The 27,251-nt window shown below is 30.9% G+C and overlaps 2 protein-coding genes across 5 annotated transcripts in view; both read left to right on the top strand.

Moving 5' to 3' along the window:
* Window positions 1–27,251, top strand: part of LOC126749572 (insulin-like peptide receptor) — a 434,160-nt gene that overhangs the window by 236,670 nt on the left and 170,239 nt on the right. The window lies entirely within an intron of this gene.
* Window positions 12,848–17,133, top strand: LOC126750026 (uncharacterized). The gene is made up of 2 exons (XM_050459539.1): window positions 12,848–13,932; window positions 15,555–17,133. Exons 1-2 carry the CDS (start codon window positions 13,755–13,757, stop codon window positions 16,373–16,375), a joined length of 999 nt encoding a protein of 332 aa, XP_050315496.1. The 5' UTR covers window positions 12,848–13,754; the 3' UTR covers window positions 16,376–17,133.

Genomic DNA, 27,251 nt, shown 5'->3' with positions numbered 1-27,251 from the left:
TTGTTTCAAAAGAAAGAGCTTAATCTGATAGACTTTAAAGAATCTTAACAAACAATCTATCAATCCCATAAGTGTGTTTAGTTTTAACTGTATGAAGAACATTTTTAATCTCATGTTCATCTGTCTAAGTCTAGTAAAAGGAGTTCTTGACATAAATCCGTTGAGTTAATCCTAGGGCATCTAGTTGGGAGCTTAGAATATCTGTTAGCTTCTCTACTATTGAACATTAAAACTGATTAAGCATGTTTGCGTCATTAATAATTCTCCAATTTCCCTTGGGTTTTTTTTGTCAAATACCTTTGGTAAGTCTAAAAACACCATTTTAGTTATAAAAAAAAGAATTTTTGTTACTAGGCTTCAATAACAGAAAACAAAACATTTAAAAAAGCACTGAATATCAAATTTGATTATTTGAAAAGCCCGTTAAAATAAATTTCAGGTCTTTTCACTGCACTAAAAACAAAATGAAACAAAGTTGAAATGTCATAAGAATTGAATGGTTAAAACGCCAGAGGCAAAAAATTAAAATTGAATATTATGATTGTCATTAACAATTTATTTGATGATGATTTGTTACATAGGTTTTGAATTTTCATTGTGTGGCTTTTAAAGAGAACTGAACTGTGAGGTAATATAAAGAAGATTTATTGTTAAACGAGTTGCTATTATCAATTTATAATAACAATTTATTTAGATGAATTTAGCTAAAATGTATACATTTTACAAGTCAATTTACATTAATCTACGATTTTAGGATTTTGTTTTTTTTACACACTTGTGATAGTGTATACTATTGGGTACGACTATTATTGTAACGATATAGATAATAGTAGTTTTCTTTATAAAGAAATAACTTAACACCGCAATTATTAGGAAAATATTCATGCTCCTCTTCTTTCTCAATTGGCGCCATGTAAAACTTATGATTTAAAGGATGAATTAAGATCACTGGATTTGGAAAAGTAAACCATTCAAACATATATGAATTGGAAAAAATTTTAAAATAGAAATATATTATAAAAAACTGAAAGACATGAAAAAATCTTTGTATAGAAGTTTAACAAACAGAATTTGTGTAAAAAACAAATAGGAACATATTAAATTGAATTTATATTATTCTATGCACTAAAAAAAATAGATTTTTTGTATCAAATTTAAAGCTTTATTGTCCAATAGTAAACAAATCCTAAGATTAAGACGGTTATTGAAATATCGACAGATAATACAGTAAACTCGGTAATGTAACAAATAATAATATTAAATTCACTAGCTGGTGCAATTTAAAACTAATAGTAGGTAATACATTAAATACTTAAACAATTAACGGTTTAACATTTTACAAATCAAATCAAATCAAATATGCTTTATTGTCAAACAATTTAAAAATTTTGTACACAAAGCTATACATAAAAAGCAAAACACAGAAATATATAAATCAAAATACAAGTACTAAATAAATATATACAAAACTGGGTACAAAAGACATAAATGTATCTGGTCAAATTTCCTATACTTAATGTACAAAGTAAGAAAATAGGAAAGTAAATTAAAAATGGTAACAAGAAAGTAAAAATAAAAAAAGTAACAAAAACAGTCAAAAACATTAATACAATGTTTAAAAAGTCTTAAAAAATTTTATAGAAATTTAGCAATACAAAATATTACTATTCTACATCATAAAAAATTTAATAATTAGCCAGTGCGTGCATGATACTCAAAAGTTTATATTAAAAATTAAAAAAAAAATCTACTGCATATAAAGTTCTCTCCAGTAAATATGATTTCAAAGCATTGCGAAATCGAGGAAAAGATGTCAATGATTTGATTTCCAAAGACAGATGATTGTGCATTTTTTTAGCTCCATAAAGAATAGTGCTTTCTATTCATTCTGAGCTTGGAATTGGCACATAAAGATCATGCTCTGCGTTTCGAAGTAGATAACTGTGAGATGGTCTATTAGGAATATCTGATATATGCTTGCGAACCAAGCATATTTGCTTGGTTCGCAATGGATGCAAAATTCAAGAATGAATAAAGATGGAAGAGTTAATATTTTAAATCTTTTAAACATTTCTTGGCAGTGAGCTCGACTATCAAGTCCTAGTAAATAGCGAACCGCTCTCTTTTGTAGTTTAAAAATGAGCTCAAACTGAGTCGCACAGCATGTGCCCTAGAATGGAAGGGCGTAACGAAGATGGGACTCAAAAAGGGCATAATACCCTGTTCTTGATGACGAAAGATTTAATTCCCTGGAAACTGATCTTATGGCAAAACAAGCTGAATTTAATTTTTTGGATAAAACATCAATATGTAATTCCCTCTTCAAAGATCTGTTTTAAAAATTTCACAGATTCAACAACGTCAAAGCTGGTGTTGCTAAGTACAAAGGGTTGGATAGTACCTTTATAAGTAAGACTTTAGTTTTTGAGATGTTTAAGCAGAGAAGATTCGAATCGCCTCACGATTTAATGTTGATAAGGACTTTAGCAATAGTTGCATGAAGTGCCGCAACATCCGGATTGCTCCATGTAAAGCTAGTATCATCGGCAAAGAGACAGATTTTGCCGCTAATGTTAAGATGGGCTATATCATTAATAAACAGCAGAAACAGAATTGGGGCCAGAACTGAACCTTAAGGTACCCCACATTCTATTGGTCTGCTAGAAGACATGGTCGTATCAACCTTTACAAGCTGACTTCTGTAGCTAAGATAGGACTTAAACCATTCGAGAGGCGTTCCTCTGAACCCATAGTGCTGTAATTTATTGATCAAGATAGTATGGTTTACAAAATCAAAAGCCTTGGAGAAATCTCAGAAAATAGTTGTTGTTGAATTATGATTGTTTATACTGGAGTAAATACTGTTAAAAAGGGAGTTCATAGCATCATTAGTGCATTTATTACTTAAGATTTATTATTAAGCCATATTGATGGAGAGTTAGTATTTTATATTTAAACAGGAATGATAATAACCTTTTTTTAACCAATATTTCTATGATCTACGATTATGTTGGAAGGAGAGCGATTGCACGATAATTTGAAGCTAGCTCTTTATCTCCACCTTTATGCAAGGGAATAATTATTGCAGTCTTAAGGCAGTTAGAAAAGACCCCATTTTGTAATGATTTGTTAATTAGATTTCTCAGATGGTTTAAGATGTTATCAGGCAGATCTGAGAACATTTTTAGAGTAAGACCATCTGTACTTTTCGATATAATTTCCTGTATAGCCTTACATAATTATGCTGTCCGAAAATTTTTTTAGGTATAATAAAGAGCGCATGTTCCTTGCAGACACACGTAAGCCTTTAGTGGACCAGGGTTTATGATGCTTGATTTTGATGAGTCTATAAGAAAAGAACTTATTCGCAATACTTGACAAGGTCTTTACAAATCTAGAAAACTCACCATTGATATCATCAGAGATAAGACCCCAGTCAGCTGTTTGGCATAGATTCTTGAACTTAATACGGCTTAGTTTACGAAAATTATTTTTGCTTAAAGTGTCAATAGTAAATCTGGCCAAAACAGCTTCATGGTCAGAAAAACCTGAATTGAGAACAGTACAATCAACGAAGTTCAGAGTAAAAGATGACACGATATAGCCAATGGTGCTGGAACTATTTTTAGTTATTCTGGTTGGTGAATTTACATGCATTAAAAAACCCATTGAATCAAAAATAGACTGAACAGATTCTTCAGCAACACACACACTGGAGTAGTCAATATTAAGGTCGCCACACAAAATTAATTTACTTTTTAGAGGCATGGATTCTAGCAAGCTTAGAAGTTTTAGACAGAAAGTCTGTATATCAGCTTCAGGTGTTCTATAAACACAAATAATATAGAGGTTATATAACTTATGGTGACCGATGGAAAATTCAAAAACTTTTTCAGATAATAAGTTATCAAACTTAGTCACCGGTGAAAAATCGGTGATTTATCTAAAAATTTTTATTTCTAGATGGGGAACCGCTAGAAAAATAGTTAGCATGTTTAAAAATTAACAGTTTTAAAATTATTCAAAGTAATGCCAAATAGATCAACATTAATTCGTATTAACTATCTGTAATAATTCCTGTACCCATTTTAAGAAAATAAATGTAAGTAAGAAAACCATGCGTCGGACAAAAAAAAAACCAAGAGTTCAAATTTGCTAAAAAGTAATTGAGAATATTATTAATATTAAAAAACAGTTTTTTTTTGAAAACTATAACACCCTGTATCTCAAAAATTAAGACGTTAAGGATCTATGTTCATAGGAACTTATTTTCTTAAAATGGGTCCAGGAATCACCTCCTTAAATATTAGCATGTCTTTAAGGAACACCCTGTATCTGTGCTCTCAACCGATAAGCATCAAAAGCATCTTTAATTGTTTTTTTTTTTGAAATACAGAGTAGCATGCGTTTTTAAAAACCTGGAAAAGACTGGCTTCTACAAAGAATAGTACTGCCAAGTAAGTCGTTATTGACTTTATTTTTTTCCTTTGCACGTGTGAATACGCCCTCGTCCTTCAAAAAACCTATTTTAGTATTTCTAAACCAAACCAAGACATAAAGACAACTATAAGTTAACTGTGGCATTAATCTCGATTGTTTTTACATAATTTGCAGGCATTTTTTTTAAACTAATTTACATAACATTATTATTACCAACACGGATATAACAACCCAAAACAAATTAATTACAATAAGCGAGACAATAACGCTTATTAAATTAGCTGGCTTCCTTTAATTTTGGCAGTTTTTCTGTAATTATTTTAAGACGAGCAGTTATTTTAAAACCGCGATCCTTGTTTCGCAGCTATACGAAATCATTCAATTCAAGTAAAACTAGTAAACACTAAATTGGTCATTGTTTTAAAATGAATAAAGATATCAACTTAAGATAGCCACATAAATATTTATGTTTTATGCCTTTTTTAATGAATGCGGTTATTTATATTTTCTTAGAGATTTTAAAAGTAAGATACTTAGTTATAGGCAGAAGATGAACGGCCAAATAATGCCGTGATATGTTATAATATGTTCCAAACATGCTTGCAATAATATTGTTACTAGAAACAATTGGGAGATTTTGTATACCTATCTTATAATTCAAATTAAAATTACTATCACTATATTTCATATTTTATATATTTTTTCATCAAGTCTGAACATACCATTGCTGAATTGTCAGAAGTAAATTTGGAAGATATTGCCAATTATAAATAAATTCATCTTTCAAAAAATAAAAAAATATGATTAATTTTATATAATTAATAATTTTAAATATTTGTTGAATACTCATACTATTATAATATGATATTCGAATATTTCGTTAAAATTTTGCGTTTACAGAATTTCAATTGAGAAAAATTTTTCGATCATGAAATACAGTAGAAAATACAAACAACGGACACTTGCCTGGATGGAAAAACATTTCGGTTTTATGCGATACATGTCGAATTTATTAATTATTACTTGATATTCAATAGAAGTATTTATGTTGGTGATTTTGATTTATACAAGTTAATGATGTCCAAATTGCGTAATCTTTGTTTTTAATCAGAATAATTATTCACGATGGTTATTGCTATATCTAGATAAATTATTAACTATTGAAGAAACTCATCCACAGCTCATGACAGAGCACAAAAAAAGGATTATTAAGAACAGATTATAATTTCTCACGATTCCCTGTAGATTTGACATTAGACCAAACTGTCAATGTTGATGCAGCGAGAAGATTGACAGGCATTACAGATTTTACAAATTTGACATCTGCTCGACACCAACAGTCGAAAAGTCATAGCATAAGATCGATTATTTCTTACATTTACAATGAAAGTCTTATTAAAAGAGTTAAGACATAATAGTCGCTTTACAAAAACATAGGATTGCAAATGATACAGAAAATTTAGATTAATTCATCGCAGCAATTAAACAAAATATCAACCCATGCAATATTTCCGAAACATAAGAAAATTATCTATTTAATATTAAAAAAGGTCGTCGCACATCGGACCTCGTGGCTGATTTCCTTTTAAATGTAGAAGAAAATGGGCGTACTTCACCAGATTCATTTATATCTGAATATTCACAAGATAACCATATATTTGAAGCACCAGTTAAACAAAATAAAATTTTCAATTATGCAAGCAAGAAACAATAACCATTAGTAATAAAGCACGCGAGGTTCGTATGCAACACGATCTCTTTGGTCGCATGTCGAAATGCTCTCGTTTCCGATGGCTTCAATACCTACATCGTTCTGTCATTTAAATGGCACCATTTGTAACTGAAATGCGATCTTACTGAGAATTTTTCGAAATGGCCGTCGATTACGACCCTCAACGGGATATTCTAATTGTTAAGGTGTACCAAAGTCTTTCGTGAATATTTCAATTCTTTGTCATTATCATGCTTCAAATATCCACATTATTGTCAGCCTTTAATCAAAGGTTATGAGCGTTTATGTAAGTTTTAGTCAGGAACAAGCGCGTCCAACTGACTTTTCAAAAAAGATACCAAATGACAAATTTAAAAAGCTTTAATCGATTTTTTAATTTCACAAGAGCAAAAACTACAAGTTGCTTCCTTTCTTAAAAACAAAATTGTTGTTCTCAATTATATAGAGTGTTACGCATATCAAGTAAATACAGGTGATAATATTATTTTCAGTAGGAATACCGAATTTTTTTGCTCTCCACATGAAGAAGCTGTTATGAATATTATATTCCATGCCTTTGAAGTAGATATAAATTTAAATATAGTTATTAAGTAATATCGATAGATAAGCGTCACGTTATTAATATTAATGCGCTATATAAATCAGTTGGAGTAAACGTGTGTAAAGCACTACCAGGATTTCACGTTTTTTACAGGTTGTGATTTTAATCCCGCATTTTACAGAAAATGAAAATAACGTGCCTATAAAATGATTTCTAAATCAATAGAATATTAAGATGAATTTCCTGGTTTAGGTAATGCAAATAAAGAAAACATTTTTTGTATTATTGAATCCTTTGTCGGCAATACGTACGGTGTTAAATTAAACGAGAAAGTTAGCTCCGATATGAACTAGTTCACCGAAATCATACGATAAAAAATATAAATGAGCCTAAAGAATTTCGATGCCTCTTGCTTACCACCTTGCTACTTTGAATTCGATGACGTTATGGAGGAATATTAAACAGACTAATTTTACTTTCGATTAATATTAGTATTTACAAGATTATACATTAATTTATTAGTATTAATATTTGCGACCATTCATTAGTTTAAAGACCCGGTTGGTGTTACTTTATAGCGTATTAAATGTATAAATAACGAAATTGTCAAGTAGTTTCGGCATATTCAGATATCATTCAATATAGTATGATTATTTTATAAATATGTAAAATCACTAATAATATCAGGTTAATCATATTTTTTATGTGAATTGTTTATCGTGACTTCAGTTTATAAGTTTGCTTAATTTTTATTTTTGTTAGATATAGGTCAAAAAAACTACTTCAGACGATTAATTTTATATTTTGTCGATGTTTCGATCTCTATGATCATTCTTAGGACTCTAAAAGATATATAAAAAGCAAATAAAATGATTAAGTTAAAAATCATTGAACCAATTTTCTACAATTAAAATTATTAGATAAAATAAATTATTTTAAAAATTTATTATAAAACTAAAATTAAAAAAAAAAATTTATACAATTTCTAAGCCTTTCAAATTTTGAGATATTTATTGTCACAATAGATAATATTAGGGAAATTCTATTAAAATAAAAAACTTGTATATACACTTACATATATTGTAGATCATCCTCGTCAATAATGATAACTGTAATATCATAATCAATATAAGAAATTTATATATCCTTCCGTGCTCCAGAGTTTTTAATCTTTATTTTTTTTTCTTTGTTATATTATAACCATGAGATTAATTTGGACAATTGTTTCAAGCAGCCAATCTACTTATCAACTCTTTATAAAAGAAAAAACAAAACATAGATAAGATTTGTAGATAGTAATGTTAGATCTTAGGCTATGTACGAGGTGTCCTTAGATTTTTTATTAATCTTAGATCTTATTTCTTCTTTTTTTTTTTAAATTAAATTTTCTATTTTTATGTTGATAAAAATAACAGGACGATGACCATTTAAGTAATGCTTATTTTAATAATAAAAATCCTTAGAACACCTTGTACATATCCTAAGATCTAATGTGTGATCTCACTATGTGAGTTCCCAGGTATATTTATCCAAAAAAGAAATATTTACAACAAACCTTATTTATGAGTTATTTTTTCTTTTATATAGAATTCATAAGTAGATTGGCTGCTTGAAACGATTGTCCAAGTTCATCTCCCAACATCGATGGTTACAATATAACAGAGAGAAAAAAATAAAAATTAAAAACTCAGAGCATAGAAGGATCTATGAATTTCTTATATTGATTATGATATGACAGTTATCATTATTGACGAGGATGATCTACAATATATGTAAGCATATAAGTTATGTATCATATTCTTTATAAATCTAAATAGTATATTACCATCATATTATATTACCACATCATTATTTTATATTTAACATTTCAGCATTTTACCCGATTCATATAATTTACCCATCACTATATAATTTATATACAAATTTACTTTTGACACTCTGGAACTCCGATACTCATTCTACTAATAATAACTCTGTTATTCTTCCACCTAGCCCTAAGACGATTTGCAGGTAATTTCAATTTGAATTATAAAATAAGTATGCAATATGTCAGAATCGTATCTAGTGACAAAAGTAATAAAAATATTTCTTATAAACTTCTGTAGCGACTTATAACGACCCTCTCTGTCGAGATATGGGTGTTATCTCAATGTTCAAGATAACACCCAGAATGTTTTTCTGTTGCTAAGATATCAATGCGATTCTTTCGTTTTAACAAATAAAAAAACGTCAAAAAGGCCTCATCATTTCATGTAGTGCAGTTTTGAAATCGATATTATCCTCGTTACGATTGCGGCAAGTTCGAATTTCGAAAAATTCGTAATATAAATTCGACTGCGGGTTTTTTTAGTATTTAAAGTTCAAATATGAATAAGTACCAAAAAATCCCGCGAAACATGAGATCGATAAAACGTGGGCAAAAAACCCAAGAAGCGAAAATAATTTTACAATCCGTAAACAGCGGACACTAACGATACTAGTTTCTCTCAAAACTCGAAAGTTAACTGATATGCCAGTTGATAATTCGGTTGGTTATCGAAGGATCAATTTTGTATTGGTTTTTACAAGTCTTTCGCAATCTGTGAATTGTAGAACTTGTGGCAGTGACTTTGAGTTCGCTCCAGCTGAACCACGAGGGCTTGGATTCAAACTCGCAGTTAACTGTAAAAACTATGTTCAGCGCAAAAGTTTAGAAGATGCAAAAACTGGCGGTCTCAATAAAAAGCATCTTACAGTATCTGGCGATGGTACATGGAAAAAACGTGGATTTACATCATTGTACATGATTGCTTCTCTAATCGAGTAATGTACTGGCAAGATTGTTGATTTAGTGGTAAAGAGTGCTTACTCTTTTCGTCAAGTGTGGAAAAAGAAAAACGAGCGCGAAGAGTGACGAGAAGGTCATGAACCTGCGTGCACAGCAAATCATTCCTGATCGTCTGGTAAAATGGTAAATACTATGATCAAAATGTTTCAGCGCTCTTAAAATTTGCATAATGTAAAATATCTGAATTATACTGGAGACGGGGACTATAGGTAAAGGAAATAGGGTGCATTGGTCATGTGCAAAAAAGACTGGGCACTCGTTTACAAGAGTTGAACAAGAAAAAACAAAGATCTTGGTGGTAAAGTTAAGTTTCGTTTAGATTTAGCGATCAGTCATATTTCAGATTTAGCTGAAAAAATGGCAGACAAAAATGTACTTGGGCCACGTATTAACATTACAGCTCCGCTAATAAATAAGCATAACACGACAAATGCCCATCTAAAAAAGAATCGCGGTGTGAGTGGTAAAAAGCTTTTGCGAAGTTGCCTGACAACAAATTAAGAAAACAAAAGATGATTGAGTCCGTTCATAGTTACCAGCGTTTTTCGGAAATCGTGTTGAAAGCCACCAAACCAATCTATGAAGATCTTTCAAAAATAGAACTACTTAAAGGTGTGTAGGTGGATTTATATAAAATAACAATGAGAGTTACAATCAGCTTATTTGGAATATAAGCCCTCAACATCTTCCTGGAGGTTTTCGTCAAGTCCAAATTGTAGCTCACGCTTCTACTTTTCAAACTCAAAAACTCAAAAATGCTTTATTGTCAATATAAACATAAAAGTTGTAGACTTGCATCTTCAGCGACGGTAATTCTGCAAAATTGACGATTTTTGAAACACTTGGAGTACACTGTGGTTCTAACGTCTATGAATATGTCGCGAAGGAAGAGAAGAAACGTTTAACGATTTCCAACAATCAACGCGTCTTAGAAGCGATCAAACGAGGAATGACAAGCTCAAAGACAACATCAATTCGACGTACTAGAGGCTGAAAAAGATCCAGAAAGAAACATTTTATGATCCCGGAACTGATGACTCTATGTTCTATAAAATTTACAATTACTTTGTTGAAGGTGCACCCAAAACTTTGAACTCGATTGTTTCGAAATGTCATTTTTTTTAAAGTACTGTTACCGCGAGAACGTTTTCCTGAACACCATTAATCCAATTGATATGAAATCTTGACACGATTATACATACATACTCACATTAACGACGTGAATGAAGGAAATTGAGATATAACTTGAGTAAATAATTTTTGAAGGTGAATATCTGAATTTTTCACAGCTTCAAAATCGTCTTAGTCCTATGGTTGGAAGTTTTGGTATGTATGAAACTCAAATTACGAGACGTTTTTACCACTAATCAAAACACTCTATTTTAATTTCGACACGTGTTTCGCTAATGACGTTATCATCTTCAAGAGAAGATTAAAACTGTTTTAGTTTTGAGTCTCATAATTTGAGCTTCAAAATCGATTTTTTGGAAAAACAACTTTTATGGAAATCGAAGAATTGGAGTTTCCTTTGTTCACGAAGTCTGTTTTGAGTTTGTTAAAAAAAATCAGTTTGAATTTTCGATTTCAGATTAGCCGTTCTTGTATCTTGCTCTTATCTTCCTCACCGCAAGACAATGTGAAAAAAGGTACTTTATTTGTATGGTTATTTATAACGATTAATTTCCCTTCTTAGAGTAAGAATTTCTAAAAGATTGTAATTTTACTTTACTGGGAACTATTACAAGTTTGGCATAAATCTTATTATATATAACTCAGAAATAAATCGAGGCCAAACTTGAATACCTAATTTCACTCTACAATTTTTTGGCTTTTATTTCCATTTTTACTTTATATCTTTCACCATACGATTGTTTATTAATAACCCAAATCTGTCAATTCCTATATTTTATAAGAGGAGAATATAACGAGTCTTAAATAAAGGCAGTAAATTAATACCTGCTCTTCCAAAATATACAAAATCAACAGATTTCGACGGTTCCCAAGTGAATATTACAAAGGAAGAGTTGCAGACTTGCTTTTGTCCAAAAGCTGCAAACCAATTTGCTGTTACCGAAAAAATTACATGCTATTTGGGCCTTTCTCAATTTGTTAATGCACAGTCTGGGGTCCGAAAACGCGATCCACTTTCACTTAATTACTTAATGTCGTCTCTAAAATGCACGTGTCTAAATGGTTTGTTTCGATTAATTTGGCTTTACGTCGATGAAGTTGTATCCCTTTCACTTATAATAACATGCACTTAAAAATTACACATAAATCATGGTAAGCAAACTTTTCAAAATGACATCCGAGTAGTATCGCATGTTGTAAGTTATTTTTAAATTGGCCTTTTTTCTTATTATTAAATATCTAAAAGTTGTGCAAATAATAATAATAAAGTATTGTAAATAACTAAAAAAAATTATTATATTTTCCATTCAACGAGTGCAATAAATGTATGTCAATCACTTAATAAATTGTTATATGTTTTATTATAGCGAATATAATAAAAAATGTTCTCCCTTCACTCGTTTCTTCTAAATATAGTTTTTTATCTGTATTCTTTTGTAAAAAATTTTCAACATGTTTCGAACACAGAAGTGTTCATCAACAGGAGCAGACTAAAAGGTATTGGTCATGAATAAAGAAAAAAGGGAAAACAAAAGAGAAAAAAGATCCCAAAATGAATACAAGTCGTATCTACCGGGGCTTAAGTTTATGCCAAAATATACAATAAAGTGACATAGAAAGCATTCACTAATCGGCATATCAATCCATCAGTCTTGGGAGAAAATTGTTATTTTAATTGGATTAAAATAGACGATTACAAAGAAATAAAAGAGGGTCCGGTGTAGACAATTTACGTTGTTAAAACGATTAAATCATAGTAGAGTCGTAAGGCCAATTATTAAAAAAAAAGGTTTTTTCTGTGTATCATGTTAACATTTTTGAATGATTTTAGTACAATAATTTTTTTAAATGTAAACAAGAATGGGGTGGTTATTAATAAGAGAGTGGCTGATTGGTTATTTTTTTTATTTTGGCAAAGATGAATTTAAGACGTAAAATTGGTGATATTTGATAGAACTGACTTAAATATTTGCTTTAAGTAACCGAATTTCTTTCTGAATTAGGTTTGGTTGGGAATTTATTAGTACATTTTATGCTTTATTTGATAAATTATTTCGCTATTGACCGAAAAACATTCATTTTTGCCAGAGGATGCCAATACAATTATTAAATGCGTGTTATAAGAGTAAAAAAAAATTGATTTTTTAGAATATCCTATAGAGATAAGCAAAGCCCTAAAAAGCCCTGATTTTGCTTGTATCAACCAATCAATACAAGAGACCATGTTATCATGTACTTAGTATCGTGTATTGTGTAATAGCGAATGTCATCTATTTTTGTTATTGTAACCCACGATCGTTAAATTAACGTTTGTTTTCGGTTTACACCAGGTGTAAATTTTTGGTTAAACTTTAACGATAAATATCGGTTAAAATGTCCGCGTGATATGCGTTCTGGAATTTAATATTATGTTTATATTATTCACGTTTAACAAAAAGATTTAATGTTATAATATACAATTATTATTTCATAAAAGTTAAATCTTTAAGCATGGTATATTTTACACTATTAAAAGACGTTTACAAAATGCGGTTAAGAGAATGAGCTTTTAACCGCTTAACGTGTTTACCCGAGGTATCTCGGGTAAGCTCGCCTGTCACATTTTCGCTAACCCGAGTTAACTCAGGCAAAAATAAATTATTGGGTATCTTGTGTGCCGACCCGAGATAATACGTTTAACTCGTTTATATGCAGCTTTTGGCTGCCGCAAACAAACTTGAAGTGCGAACCGGGGTGGTTCTTCACTGGATGCGCGTTTATAGGGCGCATCAACGCGTTATTAGGCAATCGATGGGCGCTGTTACTGCATGAGTTAGGCCTACCGCACACTGGCAACTTTAGATAGGCAACTTATTAATCATAAAAATAGAACACAATAATATTTATGATCTGCCGCACACAGGTGATTATTTAGTTGCGGCAACTAAAAAATTCCAACCTGTTGGATTCTTTGAGAGACGAAACAGTTGCTGATAAAATAGAACAAGCTTGTTTTAAACGGGATCGCGCTCACTGGTGATTTGCTTTGAAAAAAGTTGCTTTGTAGTTAATATTTGTCGATAAGCCGGCAAATTACAACAAAAATGGCTGCTATAGATGTCGAATTGTTTATTACTGAAGTCGAAAAACGACCAGCATTATACAATACGAAACAAAAAGAATATTCAGATAAAAATCTAAAGAAAAAATTATGGACTGAATTATGTGAAAAATTCATTGAGAATTGGAATGAACTTGGGGATAAGGAAAAGAATGAAAAAGGTAAGTTTTACCAAATTATTTTATGTTTATCAAGTCACAGATTCAACATACCTACAGAATTATTCAAACATGTACAGGGTGTTTTTAAATTTGGGGTTTACATTTTAACAATATATAGAATGTAAGAAAATAAAAACTTTTATAAGAATAAAATTTTGTCCAAAAAGGTCTTGATTCTGAGATACAGGGTGTAAAAATTTTTCATTTTGCTAGGAGACTAAGCAATTTAGGTCATCTGTTTATAGGAACTTTTGTTCTTATTTTGACCTACAAAATGTCGCTTTTAAAGCACAAATTATAAAAGTTTTTTTTTAACAATCGATTTCTCGGTTATGAATGAAAAAGCATGTTAAATAAAAATGGCCTAAAAAATTACAAATTTTTGTTCTGCCAAATAATAAAACTATTCATTGCATTTAAATAAAAAATAAAGTTTTTTATAATCACATTTTTTATCATCGAAATTGCTTTCCTCCAAAATACAGTGTGTTTAAGTTAGCAAAATGTAAAACGTGAAGACCCTGTATCTCAGAAACAAGACAATTTAAGACAAAATTTTCTTCTTATAAAAGTTCTTATTTTCTTGCGTTCTATATACTTAGTGTTAAAAGAAAAACCTCAACTTAAAAAACACCCTGTATATTCGCAAAAGACCAGAACATAAATTTTTAAATCTTATCATATTGCCAAGGAACAGACCCTTGAGGAGAAATAAAGTAATTTGCAATATAATCTCTAACTGTATACCCTTCATTGTTGCTCCTTAGTCCAAGAGCAGGAATATCTTCCAATGGACATTCATAAAAGGTGTCTTCAAAATTTAGTCCATCAAGTTTTCTCACATAATTGTGTAAAATACAGCATGCTTTTGTAATGGAGTCGCTAAATTCAACTTGGGTATCTAGAGGCCTGTGGAGTATACGCCACTTGTTGGCTAAAATTCCAAATGTACATTCTATCATTCTACGTGCCCTCGAAAGTCTATAATTAAAGATTCGTTGTTTTACGGTTAAATTTCTGCTTGGATATGGCCTCAAAACGAATTTTGGGAGAGCAAAAGCTTCATCTCCCACGAGCACAAACGGCATAGCTTTTCCATTTTCATCATTAGGAAGATTTTTTTCATTCGGAATATTTAATTCCTTCTTGTCAAGCAAATGCGAAAATGCCGATTGTTTAAATATGTTGGAATCACTTGTCGATCCATAAGATCCTACTTCAACATATATAAAATTATAATTGGAATCTGCAATGCCTAGAAGAACAGTAGAAAAGAAAGATTTATAGTTAAAAAATTCGGACCCAGATTTATCAGGTCTTTTTATTCTAATATGTTTCCCGTCTACTGCTCCGATGCAATTGGGAAATTGTGTTTTCTCATTAAACTCATTGGAAACTCTTATATAGTCATCATGATCCGGTTTTGGCATATAGAGTGGCACCAAACATTCCCAAAGTTTCTCACATGTCTCTTTTACAATTTTTCGTATCGTTGTAATTCCAAGTAAATATTCATAATGTAGTGATGCAAAGCTATTTCCCGTTGTAAATATCTAAAAAAAAAAATTGTCTAATATACATCATGTCTTATACATCATATCATATACATAATGTTTTTTTAGGTAACGAGTTACAAAAAAGATGGAAAAATCTTAGGACATGTTTTAAAAGAGAGTACGATGCTCAAAAGAATATTGCCTCTGGTTCTGGGGCTAAAAAGAGAAGGAAATATCTTTACTTTGAGCAGCTTTTATTTCTGCGGGATTCTATAGAAAGCAGAATTAGTTACAACAGTCTCGAACAAGGTACTGATGATGTGGAAGATAACACAGAAACCAGAGAGGAAGAATCAGAAGCTAGTGAAGCTACGCAACTTCGTACTGGTGCCAAGACTGACCATTCTAGAAAGAAAATTTACCAAAAGAAAACTCATCAGAAAACATATGAGGAATCTCTGCTTCAGATTTTGAGGGAAAAAAAGGATATAGAGAATGAAATTGACGAAGATAAATATTTTTTTTTGTCTCTACTCCCTTCATTAAAAAAAATTAATGAAGACCAAAAATTTATTGCACGAACGGAAATCCTGAATGTGATAAGACGCGTTCGTATGTCGGGAAGCGGCCAAAATCAAATTCCCCATGAAGCAAATGCTTTGCACCACCAAAATACTGCCAAAAGTCTTGCTGTAAATATTCCTTCAACTAGTGCAGAAGGATCACATTATGGAGATGATAGAAATAGTTCTTTGCACTCGCCAACATATTCCTACCACCAAGAAGGTTATAACAATGTTATAGAAAGCAGCAATCGCAATCCAACCTATACTGCAGCACAATATATTTCAGACTTTTCCGCAGGACAGGTACAGGTTTATGCAAATACGTCCCAACAGCAAATTGATGATGAGTCAGAAATGTCGTCTCTGCTTGAATTACATTAAATGCTTATAATACTAATATATTTCTTCGTAATAAATATTTTTCGATAAAATTAGTTTTTTTCTTATCTTAGAGTTACGGCCAATCTTTCCTGTGGCGGCACAGTCATTCGTAATTGTGTATTCTGGTATGAAATATGAGGACCTATCAACACCAGAAGCTCATCAAAGCTTCGTATACTCATACAGAAATAATTAAAAAATTTATTTGGATGTTCCCTCAAAGTGCTGATTAATTTATAAAATTGCCCATCTAGAAGTCTTTTACTTATCAGAGGATGGACCCAACATTTTCGCTTTCCTTTTTGACGACGTTTTTTTAAAATCAAAGCATAAACGCACGCTGTTTCTAGGAAATCCATTTCGACTGAGGTTGCGGAGCAACTATTCAGTCATTATTGGGCGTTGTAAATAGATTTGCAATAATTTTTAGTGACTAAACTATTTAATCGCCGAGATTAAAAAGTTGCCAGTGTGCGGTAGGCCTTATTGTGATTTGATTTCGCAATACTTAGTCAGTACGTATTTGGTTGTAATAGGGGATTGATTATCGCATATTTTGTGTTTTGTTTTGCAATTTTACGTGGAACAATGGAGAGCGACAGTGATGGAAGTTTCGATGGTGTTGATATCGAAGGTGACGTCGATGAGAGCGGGTCGGGCACAAGTTTGGATGTTTCAACGTCGAGTTCTGATTCTAGTAACTCGGAAAATTTATAGCTGGCACGTAGTTGGTACGAATTACAGCCTGATTCGCCAGAACCACCAGCTTTTTCATTTTCTGCAAGACCGGTTGTTCATTTTCGCTCGAATGGTGAGGACAATTTACTTCAATTTTTTGAACAATTTTTTGAGATAATTGACCACATTGTTACTGAAACCAATCGTTATGCGATTTAAAAGAAATTTAAAAAATGGTCCCCAGTAACTGCTGATAAAATGAGAGTATTTTTGGGGCTTATAATTCTTCAAAGTATTATAAAAAAGCCTGAAATGAGGCAATATTGGTCTAAAAATCCTTTATTACTAACACCATTTTTTGCAAAATGACTTAGCAATAAAAGATTTGAAGCAATCATGTCAAATCTACATTTTGCTAATAACGAAACCTTTGATGCTGAGAACCATCCAAACCGAAAGCTAAATAAAATATGGCCAATCTACGACAAGCTAGTAAATAAATTTCGAGATACAGTTACTCCAGAAAAACATGTAGCAATTGATGAAAGCCTTTTATTATACAAAGGTAGACTTGGTTGGATCCAATATATTCCTCTGAAGAGAGCACGTTTTGGCATCAAAACATATATGTTATGTGAGTCAAAAAGTGGTTATGTATGGAATTTTATTATTTATACAGGGAAACATACAAATCTGGATCAAAAGTTAGCTGATATGCCAGTTTCATCGCAGGTAGTTATGATGCTGTCCAGGGATCTGCTAAATCAGGGCTATTGCATTACAATGGATAATTTTTATAATTCTTCACAATTAGCGGATCTGTTGTTGGCCAAGCAAACGGATGTTTATGGAACAGTAAAATTAACGCGAAAGGAGGTTCCTAGGGAGCTGAAAGAGAAGAAATTGAAGAAGGGCGAAATATTCGGATTCCAAAGAGGTAAAGTGTCTCTGATTAAGTGGAAAGATAAAAAGGACATTTCTCTAATTTCCACTGTTCATTCAAACAAATGTATAGAAGTTGAAACACGAAGGTAAAAAAAAATAAAACCAAAAGTAGTTGTGGACTATAATGATACTATGGGTGGATTATACTTTACCAAGGAAAAGAGGTAAGAAATACTATAAGAAAATATTTTTCCACCTTTTGGATTTAGCCCTATGGAACTCTTTTCTAATATATGTAAAAACGGGCGGAACAAAATCACTTGTATACCGATTGGAGCTTATAAAGCAAATAATGGAAAAATATCATCAAACTGAGTTTACTCCAAGAACAGGACGACCTTCAACACAGCTCACTCCTCTTCGTCTGACTGGACGTCATTTTCCAGATCTTATCCCAGCTACTGAGAAAAAGACAAATCCAACCAGACAATGTAGAGTTTGGGGGCTCGAGATGAACACGGAAAAAAAACCGAAAAGAGACCAGATATTACTGTGCAGATTGTGACACCCCCTTGTGTGTAACGCTTTAGGGTTTACCACACAGTTCTAAATATTTAAAAAAGTGTTTTTTCTACCTACTTACATGTTATTTTTAAGTTTCAGATATGTCAAATTAGGTTTATGTTATGTACTTCAAATATAGAATAATGTTTTTTGTTGTTTTGTTGTTGCACGAGTTAACTCGGGTAAGCACATGTATTAAAATAAATGTCTCTTTTTTCACAAAAAAATAGGGTTTTTTAAAATGTTTAACTCTAAAAAGTAAAACATTTTTCGATTTAGTTTAATATAACAGAATAAAAAAATTCGATTTTTTTTTAATCAATTTTTAAAAATAAACTAGATAGGCGGTTAAACAGATATACTTACCATTTATAAAACTTTGAATTTTTACTTATAGAAAACCAATATAAAACGTGACAAAGTATAATATATAAAAGTACCTAATTGTGGTATATTATACTGGATGTCCGGGAACTCTACTGACAAACTTTACAGGTATGTTCTAAAAGTCTTACTTTCGGATCTTCAGGGTGTTAAAAATTAAAGAAAAAGTTATTTTTTTAAATCACTTTAATGTAGAATTTATAGATGTGTTTTATGCATCAGGGGATATTTTTTGACAGACGAGAAAAAAAAATTTACCAGTGGCGTTAGTGAGGAGTTTATCGTAAATATTTTATAAGAAAAAAAAAGTACACCACTGCATTTTTCTAAATTGAGTTTGGGGCAAATTTTTATTTTGAAGTTTATTATTTTAAAATGAATTAACTTATAAATTTTAAGTCTCCTTAATTTATTTGTTTTTATCCTAATCTATTCCTAAACTAACTATTTGTTTTTGTTTCTGTCTTTTATTTTTACAAAATTAAAAGACAAATTTTAATAATAGTGAAATCTGTTGTTATAATGGACTTATTTATTGAAATGAGCATTCCCAATGTTTTTACTTTGTCTTTAATTGTTTTTTTTTTAATTGTAGCGCCCTGAAAAAGGCTTAATATAGACCGAACGTTGGCATTAAAAGAAGAAAAGTGTTGAATAGCTTGGATTTTAAGTGACCTCACATCCAACTTTAAAAGTTAACACAATTGACCTAAAATAGTAAATCACTAAACATGACATTACAACACATTAAATTTGAGGTCTAGTAATCGAAGTACTAGATAGTAACGATTATACGGTTACGAGAAAAGTAGATATGTAAATTCCGTATCAAGGTTTGTATATAGGTTGACATTTTCTGCTCTTTGTAAACAGAATAGTATCTAATATACGCATATTCTACATTTTAATTAATATACCTTGACCAGCTCAGGTCGATAAATACACCAAAACCAAAAATTTACTAAAAAATCGTTGAAGATATTTAACGATAATAATATATGAGGCGCAGACTTGCAAAATGCGGTTTGTCCAAAATTGTAAATTTTCAGGAAACATTAAAAACTGGTGCTACGAATTGGTCTTACTTACCGAGTTAGGACTTTTACCAAAAAATTAGGAAAATTTAGGACAAGTAAATACTAGAATGACAGATTAGAAGAAGCAAAAGTAACTTTGCTATTTTAGAAAAACATATGGACAAAATGCTATTTGCATGTCTATAGTGAACAAAATGCCTTTTGATTGTCATTTGGAAAAACTTTTTGGGTAAAATACCACCAAAAAATGAACCATTTTCTTTAAGGAGTATTTTTATTTTTTAACAAACTCAGATGAAATTAACATCTTCCGTATCGTTACAGTCACAGTCCTCACTTTCTTCAACATTGGTTTCAACCTCACATTGGCCTTCTAAAATTGGAACTAACCATTCCAATTCTGGATTCTGATTCCAGTTTTCTCCAGATAATGATGCCAATAATTTTTTTAAACTATCTACTTTTTTCCCTTTATTTTATGACCCTAATTCTATTTGATCGAATCTTGCTCGTTGTTTTAGGAGTGATTGAAACTTTTTTGTCTCATCTGAATTGCGATATAGTAACTCAGTTTTCAGCAAAATATTATGGGTGGAACCTTTTTTTCTTTAACAAAAGTCTTCGACAAGAATGAATGCCAGTCACTTTATTCAGATGCACCAAAAGTTTTTTTGTACACCACCCACTTTGGTGTAGATATCCCAATATTGATCTGGAGTTTTTATAACACTATGAGACTTTAAGCAAAGATACGATCGGCGAGGAGATAAGAGTGGCCTCTAATTGGAAATATAATTTCTATGTCCCTAATCTGCTCACATGAAAACGTTTAAAGCCAAAACATTAAAGCATGCACAACATGATTATTTTTACTTTGTCCTCCACAGCCATCTGCAAAAAAACGAATTTTCGTCGCATTATCTGGAGATGTAAGTTTTTTCAAAAAATCGAAAAGTATATTGACAGCTGTCAATATACTTTTAGGGCGTAAAATGCCTCCTGAATAGGGACCTTGGGTAATACCTGAACTTGTTGCAGATCAAAGCAATATGAAATGGTATTGGGATCTTCAACTTTCATTAATTTATGAAATTTTGATGCACGGAACTTATGCACTTTTAGTTCAGTAGATAACTTTTGTTTTTGTTTAGCAATTTAAGACATACCAATTTTTGTTTGTGTTCTAACGCAGTAGCTACAGACATCAGTACGGGACTACCGAATCCTATATTAAAGTATTTACTAAACACCCGGCTAAAATATTTGTAATTTACTTTCAGATTGTTTGGTGCTTTTTTGGTATATAATTGCCAAAGTATAGAAATGTTGTATTCTGATGATACATAAATCCGTCGAGACTTTTTCCTTCCATAGTGGCTTTCCTTTCCTTGTAACTGACTAATAAAAGATCTTACAGCATTCAGTTTATCCACAAACTTAAAGGTGCGTCTATCCCCTCCCCTTTTTTCTGTTAAAACTGTTTCCCCACTTTGCACTTTCCTGTAAATGGTATTCACCCTCCTCTGACCAACATTGTAAGCAGCCATTATAAACTTCTGACAAACTTGCAATTTTTGTTGCTTAACGAAAATCTAAAAAAAATTTCGTGAAACATTCAAACTAAAAAAATATTTAATTTTAATAGGTAAAAAAAATTCAAATCCATATTTTTTTTTAATAAAAATAAATGTATATAACAGCGTGGGGATTTGAGCACTTTTAGTTTAACGTACGCAATATTTTACTGCAAAAGAGTGAGGTTTTCCATCAGCCTTGCAACACCTTTTTCCTTTACGTATATCTAAAGTAATGTAACTGGCTAAAATTCGATCTTAAACGGTTTTATTGGATTTTCTATAAAAAACTTCCCGAAGTTTAATTACATCTTCTCGACTCACTTGCTGACATTTTAAATTTTAATTATTTTTATGGTTGCAAGCTATATCAAATTGCTTTTAACTTTACGAAAACTTTTAACTTTTAACTTTAAACTTCACGAAAAAGTTATGAAACAAACACAAAATACTTGTACATAAACTAAAACCGCACCGACAGGAATTAGGTTATGAAACAAACATGTTTACATCTGGACCAAACGCGATTTGTTTGTCTTGTGGACAAAATACTTTTTGTTTTTCTAAAGGTGATGGACTAAATGCATTTTGCATGTCTAGGGGATTTTCGCAATATATTTTAAATGGTACAAAATTCGATTTGAACGTCCAAAGTGATGTGAAATGATAGAAATTCGGTTAAATAATGTTGCGCCACCTTTAGTTCAAAATGTGAAAATTTGGACAAACTGCGTTTTGCAACTCTGCTTCTCATATGGTGTGTTGCTTGGGATAGCATTAATATCCAACCTTAAGTGAGTAATCTGTGATTCTTGTCAGTATTTGATTTATGTATTTATAGATGTCACTATCCATCCAATTTAGTTATGTTTTAATAACTGTTAGTTTCTTGCTAGTCACTAAATGTTTATACTGGGAATGTTGGATTGAATGTTCGGTAAGTGCTCTTTAAAGTTTAATAATTTTAGGAGAAAAATTAGGTTTTTATTCCTGCCTGATGATGCTCTTAAGGCGAAACATGTTACCATAAGTACTATATTAAAGACACTGATACTGTAGATTTAGATTTTTTATTTTAACTTGCGTTAAAACCAGTATCTTAGAGAACCTTGTATGATTTTTTTTAATTAAATAAAATATGTTTACCAGAAAAAATATCCCAATTATTGATTTAAAAAAAAAAAAGAATAATGCTTATTGATAAAACGTTATTTATTTGAAAATTAAATTTATTTTCAAATCGTTTGATTTTGAGATTCAAAGACATAAGATATTTTAACTCTTTCTTTAATTCACTAGTGAAAATTAATATTTTTGCAAAACTCGGGTATTTTTGCTCCTTTTATTAGTAAAACAAAATTAACTTCACATTAAAATTCATTAAACTTCTCTCTAAGTAGTGACAACAACAAATTGTTAATAATATACTTTCAAGATATTTTTTTCAAATTTACATTCCCAAAAAATTAAATTAATCGAGACCAGTAGTTTTATAACCTTAGGCTTAATATTTTACGTAAGAATTGATGAAAGAATAATAACTTAATTAATATTAGTTTGTCGGAGATAATTATAAATATCATAAAAAAAGGTTACCTTTTATTTAAATTAGCAGAAGCTGTAACAATAAGCATAGCACTTAATTTTTATAGTTAATTTCGGTCATAAAATTCTCATTAAGCTAAATTTAAACAAAATTTATATTTTATTTATCTTAAAATAATAGTCCTGGAAATAGATATTTTATTTACTCTCTGAAAAGCAATTTAATAACCTTCCTTTATTTTTTTACTTCATTTTAATAGGAATTAAGTTTTATACTTTAGCTCTTGCGAGACTATCATGTTTTTGTGTATCTCAATAAGACAAGCTAATGAGAAAACTTTGATCGGGGTTTTTCGCATTTTATGAAACCGTTGTGTTTATTCGTTTTGGTTGTTTCATCTAACCCGCATCCATTTCCAGAATTTCTCATTATCTTATAAGTATGTTTAGTATTTAGTTGATTATTATATTTTAATTAATTGATTTTAAAGGGATTTAAATTAATTTTTATTTTTGAGACTTAAGGTCTAAAATGACATCTTCAACTTTTCACAATTAATTCCTTCAGTATACTTTTAATAAGTGGTCACTGAAGTGCAGCAGCGGCCAAAAATAAAAATATCTTGAAATCCTTTTATTTTACAAATAAAATATGCGAGTAGCTAAAAATCAAGAGACGAGGTGTTTTCCAAAAGAATTCACCGTAGATCTCCCCCATTTACGTCATTAATTTCAGGCTTATGTTACCCTTTGAAGTCGTCCGCATTTAATTAAGCACCCTTTCCATTTTTAAAAACAGTCCTGCAATTTAATTTTCCATATCGCTTTTAAAACCTTCGTCGCATTAGTTTCAATTTGTGTGTATACTTTCAAATTGATATTCTTTAAGCGGCAACTTTAATTATGCAAATCCAAGAATCGCAGGGAGATATATCGAGGTTGACGAAGCTGTACAATAGAATGTTTGGTTAAATATTACTGCACGAAGTTCTATCCACGTGGTACCATAGGTATATATCACTTTACTAACCTATTTACTTGCTGTTTTTTAATATGAGCATAAAGAGAACAGGTGCATTTATCACTGAAAGTGTTTATCAACCGGATAAATTCTTTTGGTCATAAAAGATAAACATTTACGTTTTTTTTTCTTTTCTGTTTATTTTCGTTTGCAATGGAATTCGTCTCAATACAGTTTTACAATTATTTTGTTAACTTTCCTAGTAGCCAATGTGACTGGAATTTAAATCAGTTAAAATTTATATCGATATTATGTGTGTTATTGTTAGTAGAGTTTAGGTGAAGTTACTTGGACAAGTATAACAACTTAAAACGTTTAGCACGCGGCGTTTTCTTTTTAAGGCATTGGCGTTCATGTAATTTTTGTTTCTCTGGCTTAATATATATAGTATATATTAAATTTCATTGTTAAGAGGAATTTTTTGGTCTTATCGAAATCAAATATAAGTGAAGTTAACTACATATTCATAATTTTGCACCCAAATTTTTTTACGTTCAAAAATGCTTACCTATTCAGCATCACTATCCAATTCTTCAGAACTGGATTCGTCATTGGCATGAATTATAATTGGATTTATTTGCGATATCTATTATACCTTAATTAAATTATTGTATTTAAGACTTATTGAGCTTGCATTAAAGTAAGTATAACGAAAGGTTTCGTTAAAAATTTAATTTCAAATATCTTTTAAATATGTGAATAAGTCTATTTTCTTCTTCTTTTCAATATTTGAGCGTATGAGATAGTATTTCCTAAATTGATATTTAATATAAGTGAGATAATACCCAAAATAAGTGACTAATTAATGTTAAAAAATCAATTTAACCTTGAATTTTTATCTTAAAAACGGTACTGTGTGTGTTTTGTTAAGCAAATATTAACGATATCTCTTAACGTATATTGTATTTAAAAATTATAATTCAGGTTTAAAATATATTTACGTCAAAAATGACACGTGTTAAGAAATTGATAACTCTTAAAATTTGATCGGTAAAACCATCATAAACTAACACATTATAAAATGCCTAAAAATATTTACCACAACTATTCGATTCATCATCACTAGTATCAAAAGGCCGCCAAAATGACATTTTTATTGTTCAAAAGTTGAGACGAAAGCAAATAAAACAAAACATTAATAGTATATAACAAATAGAATAACAACAATAACTTCAGTATATTATAAACGCGAAATCGATTTTAGGGTGAGCCAAGTCTGCACCATGCTAATTTTAACGAACTGACAAAATTCAAAATTGTTTTAATCATTACCATATACAGACCTATATATTATGGCACGCATCTTAAGAAATGGTTGATTTTTCGAAACATTATTAACACGTACAAAAGAGGTGGTCCAATAGCGCCTTAACAAGAAATATAAATTTAATTTTTTTATACAATTTTTCAAATTGCACATATTTATAAAAAATAATAAATGCGAAAAAATGCGAAACTTTGCCCTAAATTTAACCATCTTCCTATCTTTTATATTTACCGAGATCCCAATGAGCTTGGAAGTTGTAACACGTCGTATAATATATCATATCTAGTAAAAAATTACGTTTATAAATAATAGCACGCAATATTTTCAAAGTTAATATTTTACTTATATTCGTTTTTTTAAAGAAAAAAGTAAAATAACAATAATAAAACGTATAAAATAATTGCATTTCCTATTTTTGACCGCGCGACTCTGGCAAATATTCCCGGCCCGTTCACAATTCAATCCCAGCAGCATCGAGAGAATCTCGTATCTTCGTCTGTTTCACGTTATCTGCGCCAAACTTTCCTATCTTTATCTGAAAAATATTGATTGTTGAACGGGCCGGGGTGCCGTGGAAAGACTCGAATCGACCGTAAATATACAGGGTGTAACATAAGTGATGACTTTAATTTTAAGGGGTGATTCCTTGTCATTTTTGAAGTAAAAAAGTTCATATAAACATATGTTCGGAAACGCTTCGTTTTCGAGATACAGGGTGTTAAACTTTTTTTTTTTAAATCGATTTTTTATAAATATCTCATAAACGCATTTACCGAATTTGTTGAAATCTTTACATTTTGTTAGTCACTTTGTAAGGTACCTTTCGGAATTCTCATATCTGGCCTAGGAATTTTAGGGGCGTGCCCACGGGCTAAGTCGGATGATTTTTTTGTAAAAAAAATATCGCCCGGTACATTTTTTGTAAGTATGATTTTTTTTTAAATAAAGCATCTAAAAATGAAACTTTTTTGTCTCTTAATTTTTTTTCGTATCTTGCTTCGTTTAGAAATAAATTTTAAAAACCATATTTTAGCACGTCTTGGGCCTCCATAAAAAAAAACCTAAAATGCTTCAAAATTGATTTTATTGGGAATACTACATATTTATGCAGGTATGTATAAAGATTTCTCTGATAAGAACATTCCTATGTCTTACATTAGCAGTTACCAGGTACTGGGTACTGTTAGTTGAATGTGTTTTACTGGGCAGATAACTATGAATAACGCCGAATTAGCTCAAATGCATTTCATTTATGGCCTTGCAAATGGAAATGGTACAGAAGCCCGTCGAATTTATCATGAACGCTTTCCCGATAGACCAATTCCAGTAGAAAGGACTTTCATAAGACTCCATGCCCGTCTGTGTGAGACTGGATCTGTCAATGCTCATGCTGAGCGCGTTGGTAGACCGAGGGTAATAATGACGCCACAACTAGAGGAAGCAATTCTGCAAGCAGTGGAAGACGATCCGTCAACTAGCACGCGATTATCGTTACAGTTTAACATCAGCCACGAAAGTGTTCGGAGGGTTTTGCACACAAATTTACTTTATCCATTCCACATTCAGCTGGTGCAAGCACTGTTGCCAACAGATTTTCCTACACGATTAGAGTTTTGCCAGTGGTTTCTTCAAAACACTGCCCGGAATCCAAATTTTATGGCTAAAATTCTTTTCACAGATGAGGCCTGTTTTTCACGAGAAGCCATCGGAAACTTCCACAGTACCATCTTTGGGACTTTGAAAATCCCCATGTGTTGGAGAAGGTGGATTACAACAGCAGTTTTCCGTGAATGTTTGGGCCGGAATTATCGGTGATCATCTTATTGGACCGCACTTTCTCCCTCCTAGGTTGAATTGTGATACTTACAGACAATTTTTAGAAGAAATATTGCCAGATTTATTAGAAGACGTACCACTAGCA

This window comes from Anthonomus grandis, chromosome 2 (assembly GCF_022605725.1).
Source record: "Anthonomus grandis grandis chromosome 2, icAntGran1.3, whole genome shotgun sequence".
Classification (NCBI taxonomy): domain Eukaryota; kingdom Metazoa; phylum Arthropoda; class Insecta; order Coleoptera; family Curculionidae; genus Anthonomus; species Anthonomus grandis.
The sequence above is the reverse complement of the archived record's forward strand: the minus strand, read 5'-3'. Positions and strand labels throughout refer to the sequence as shown.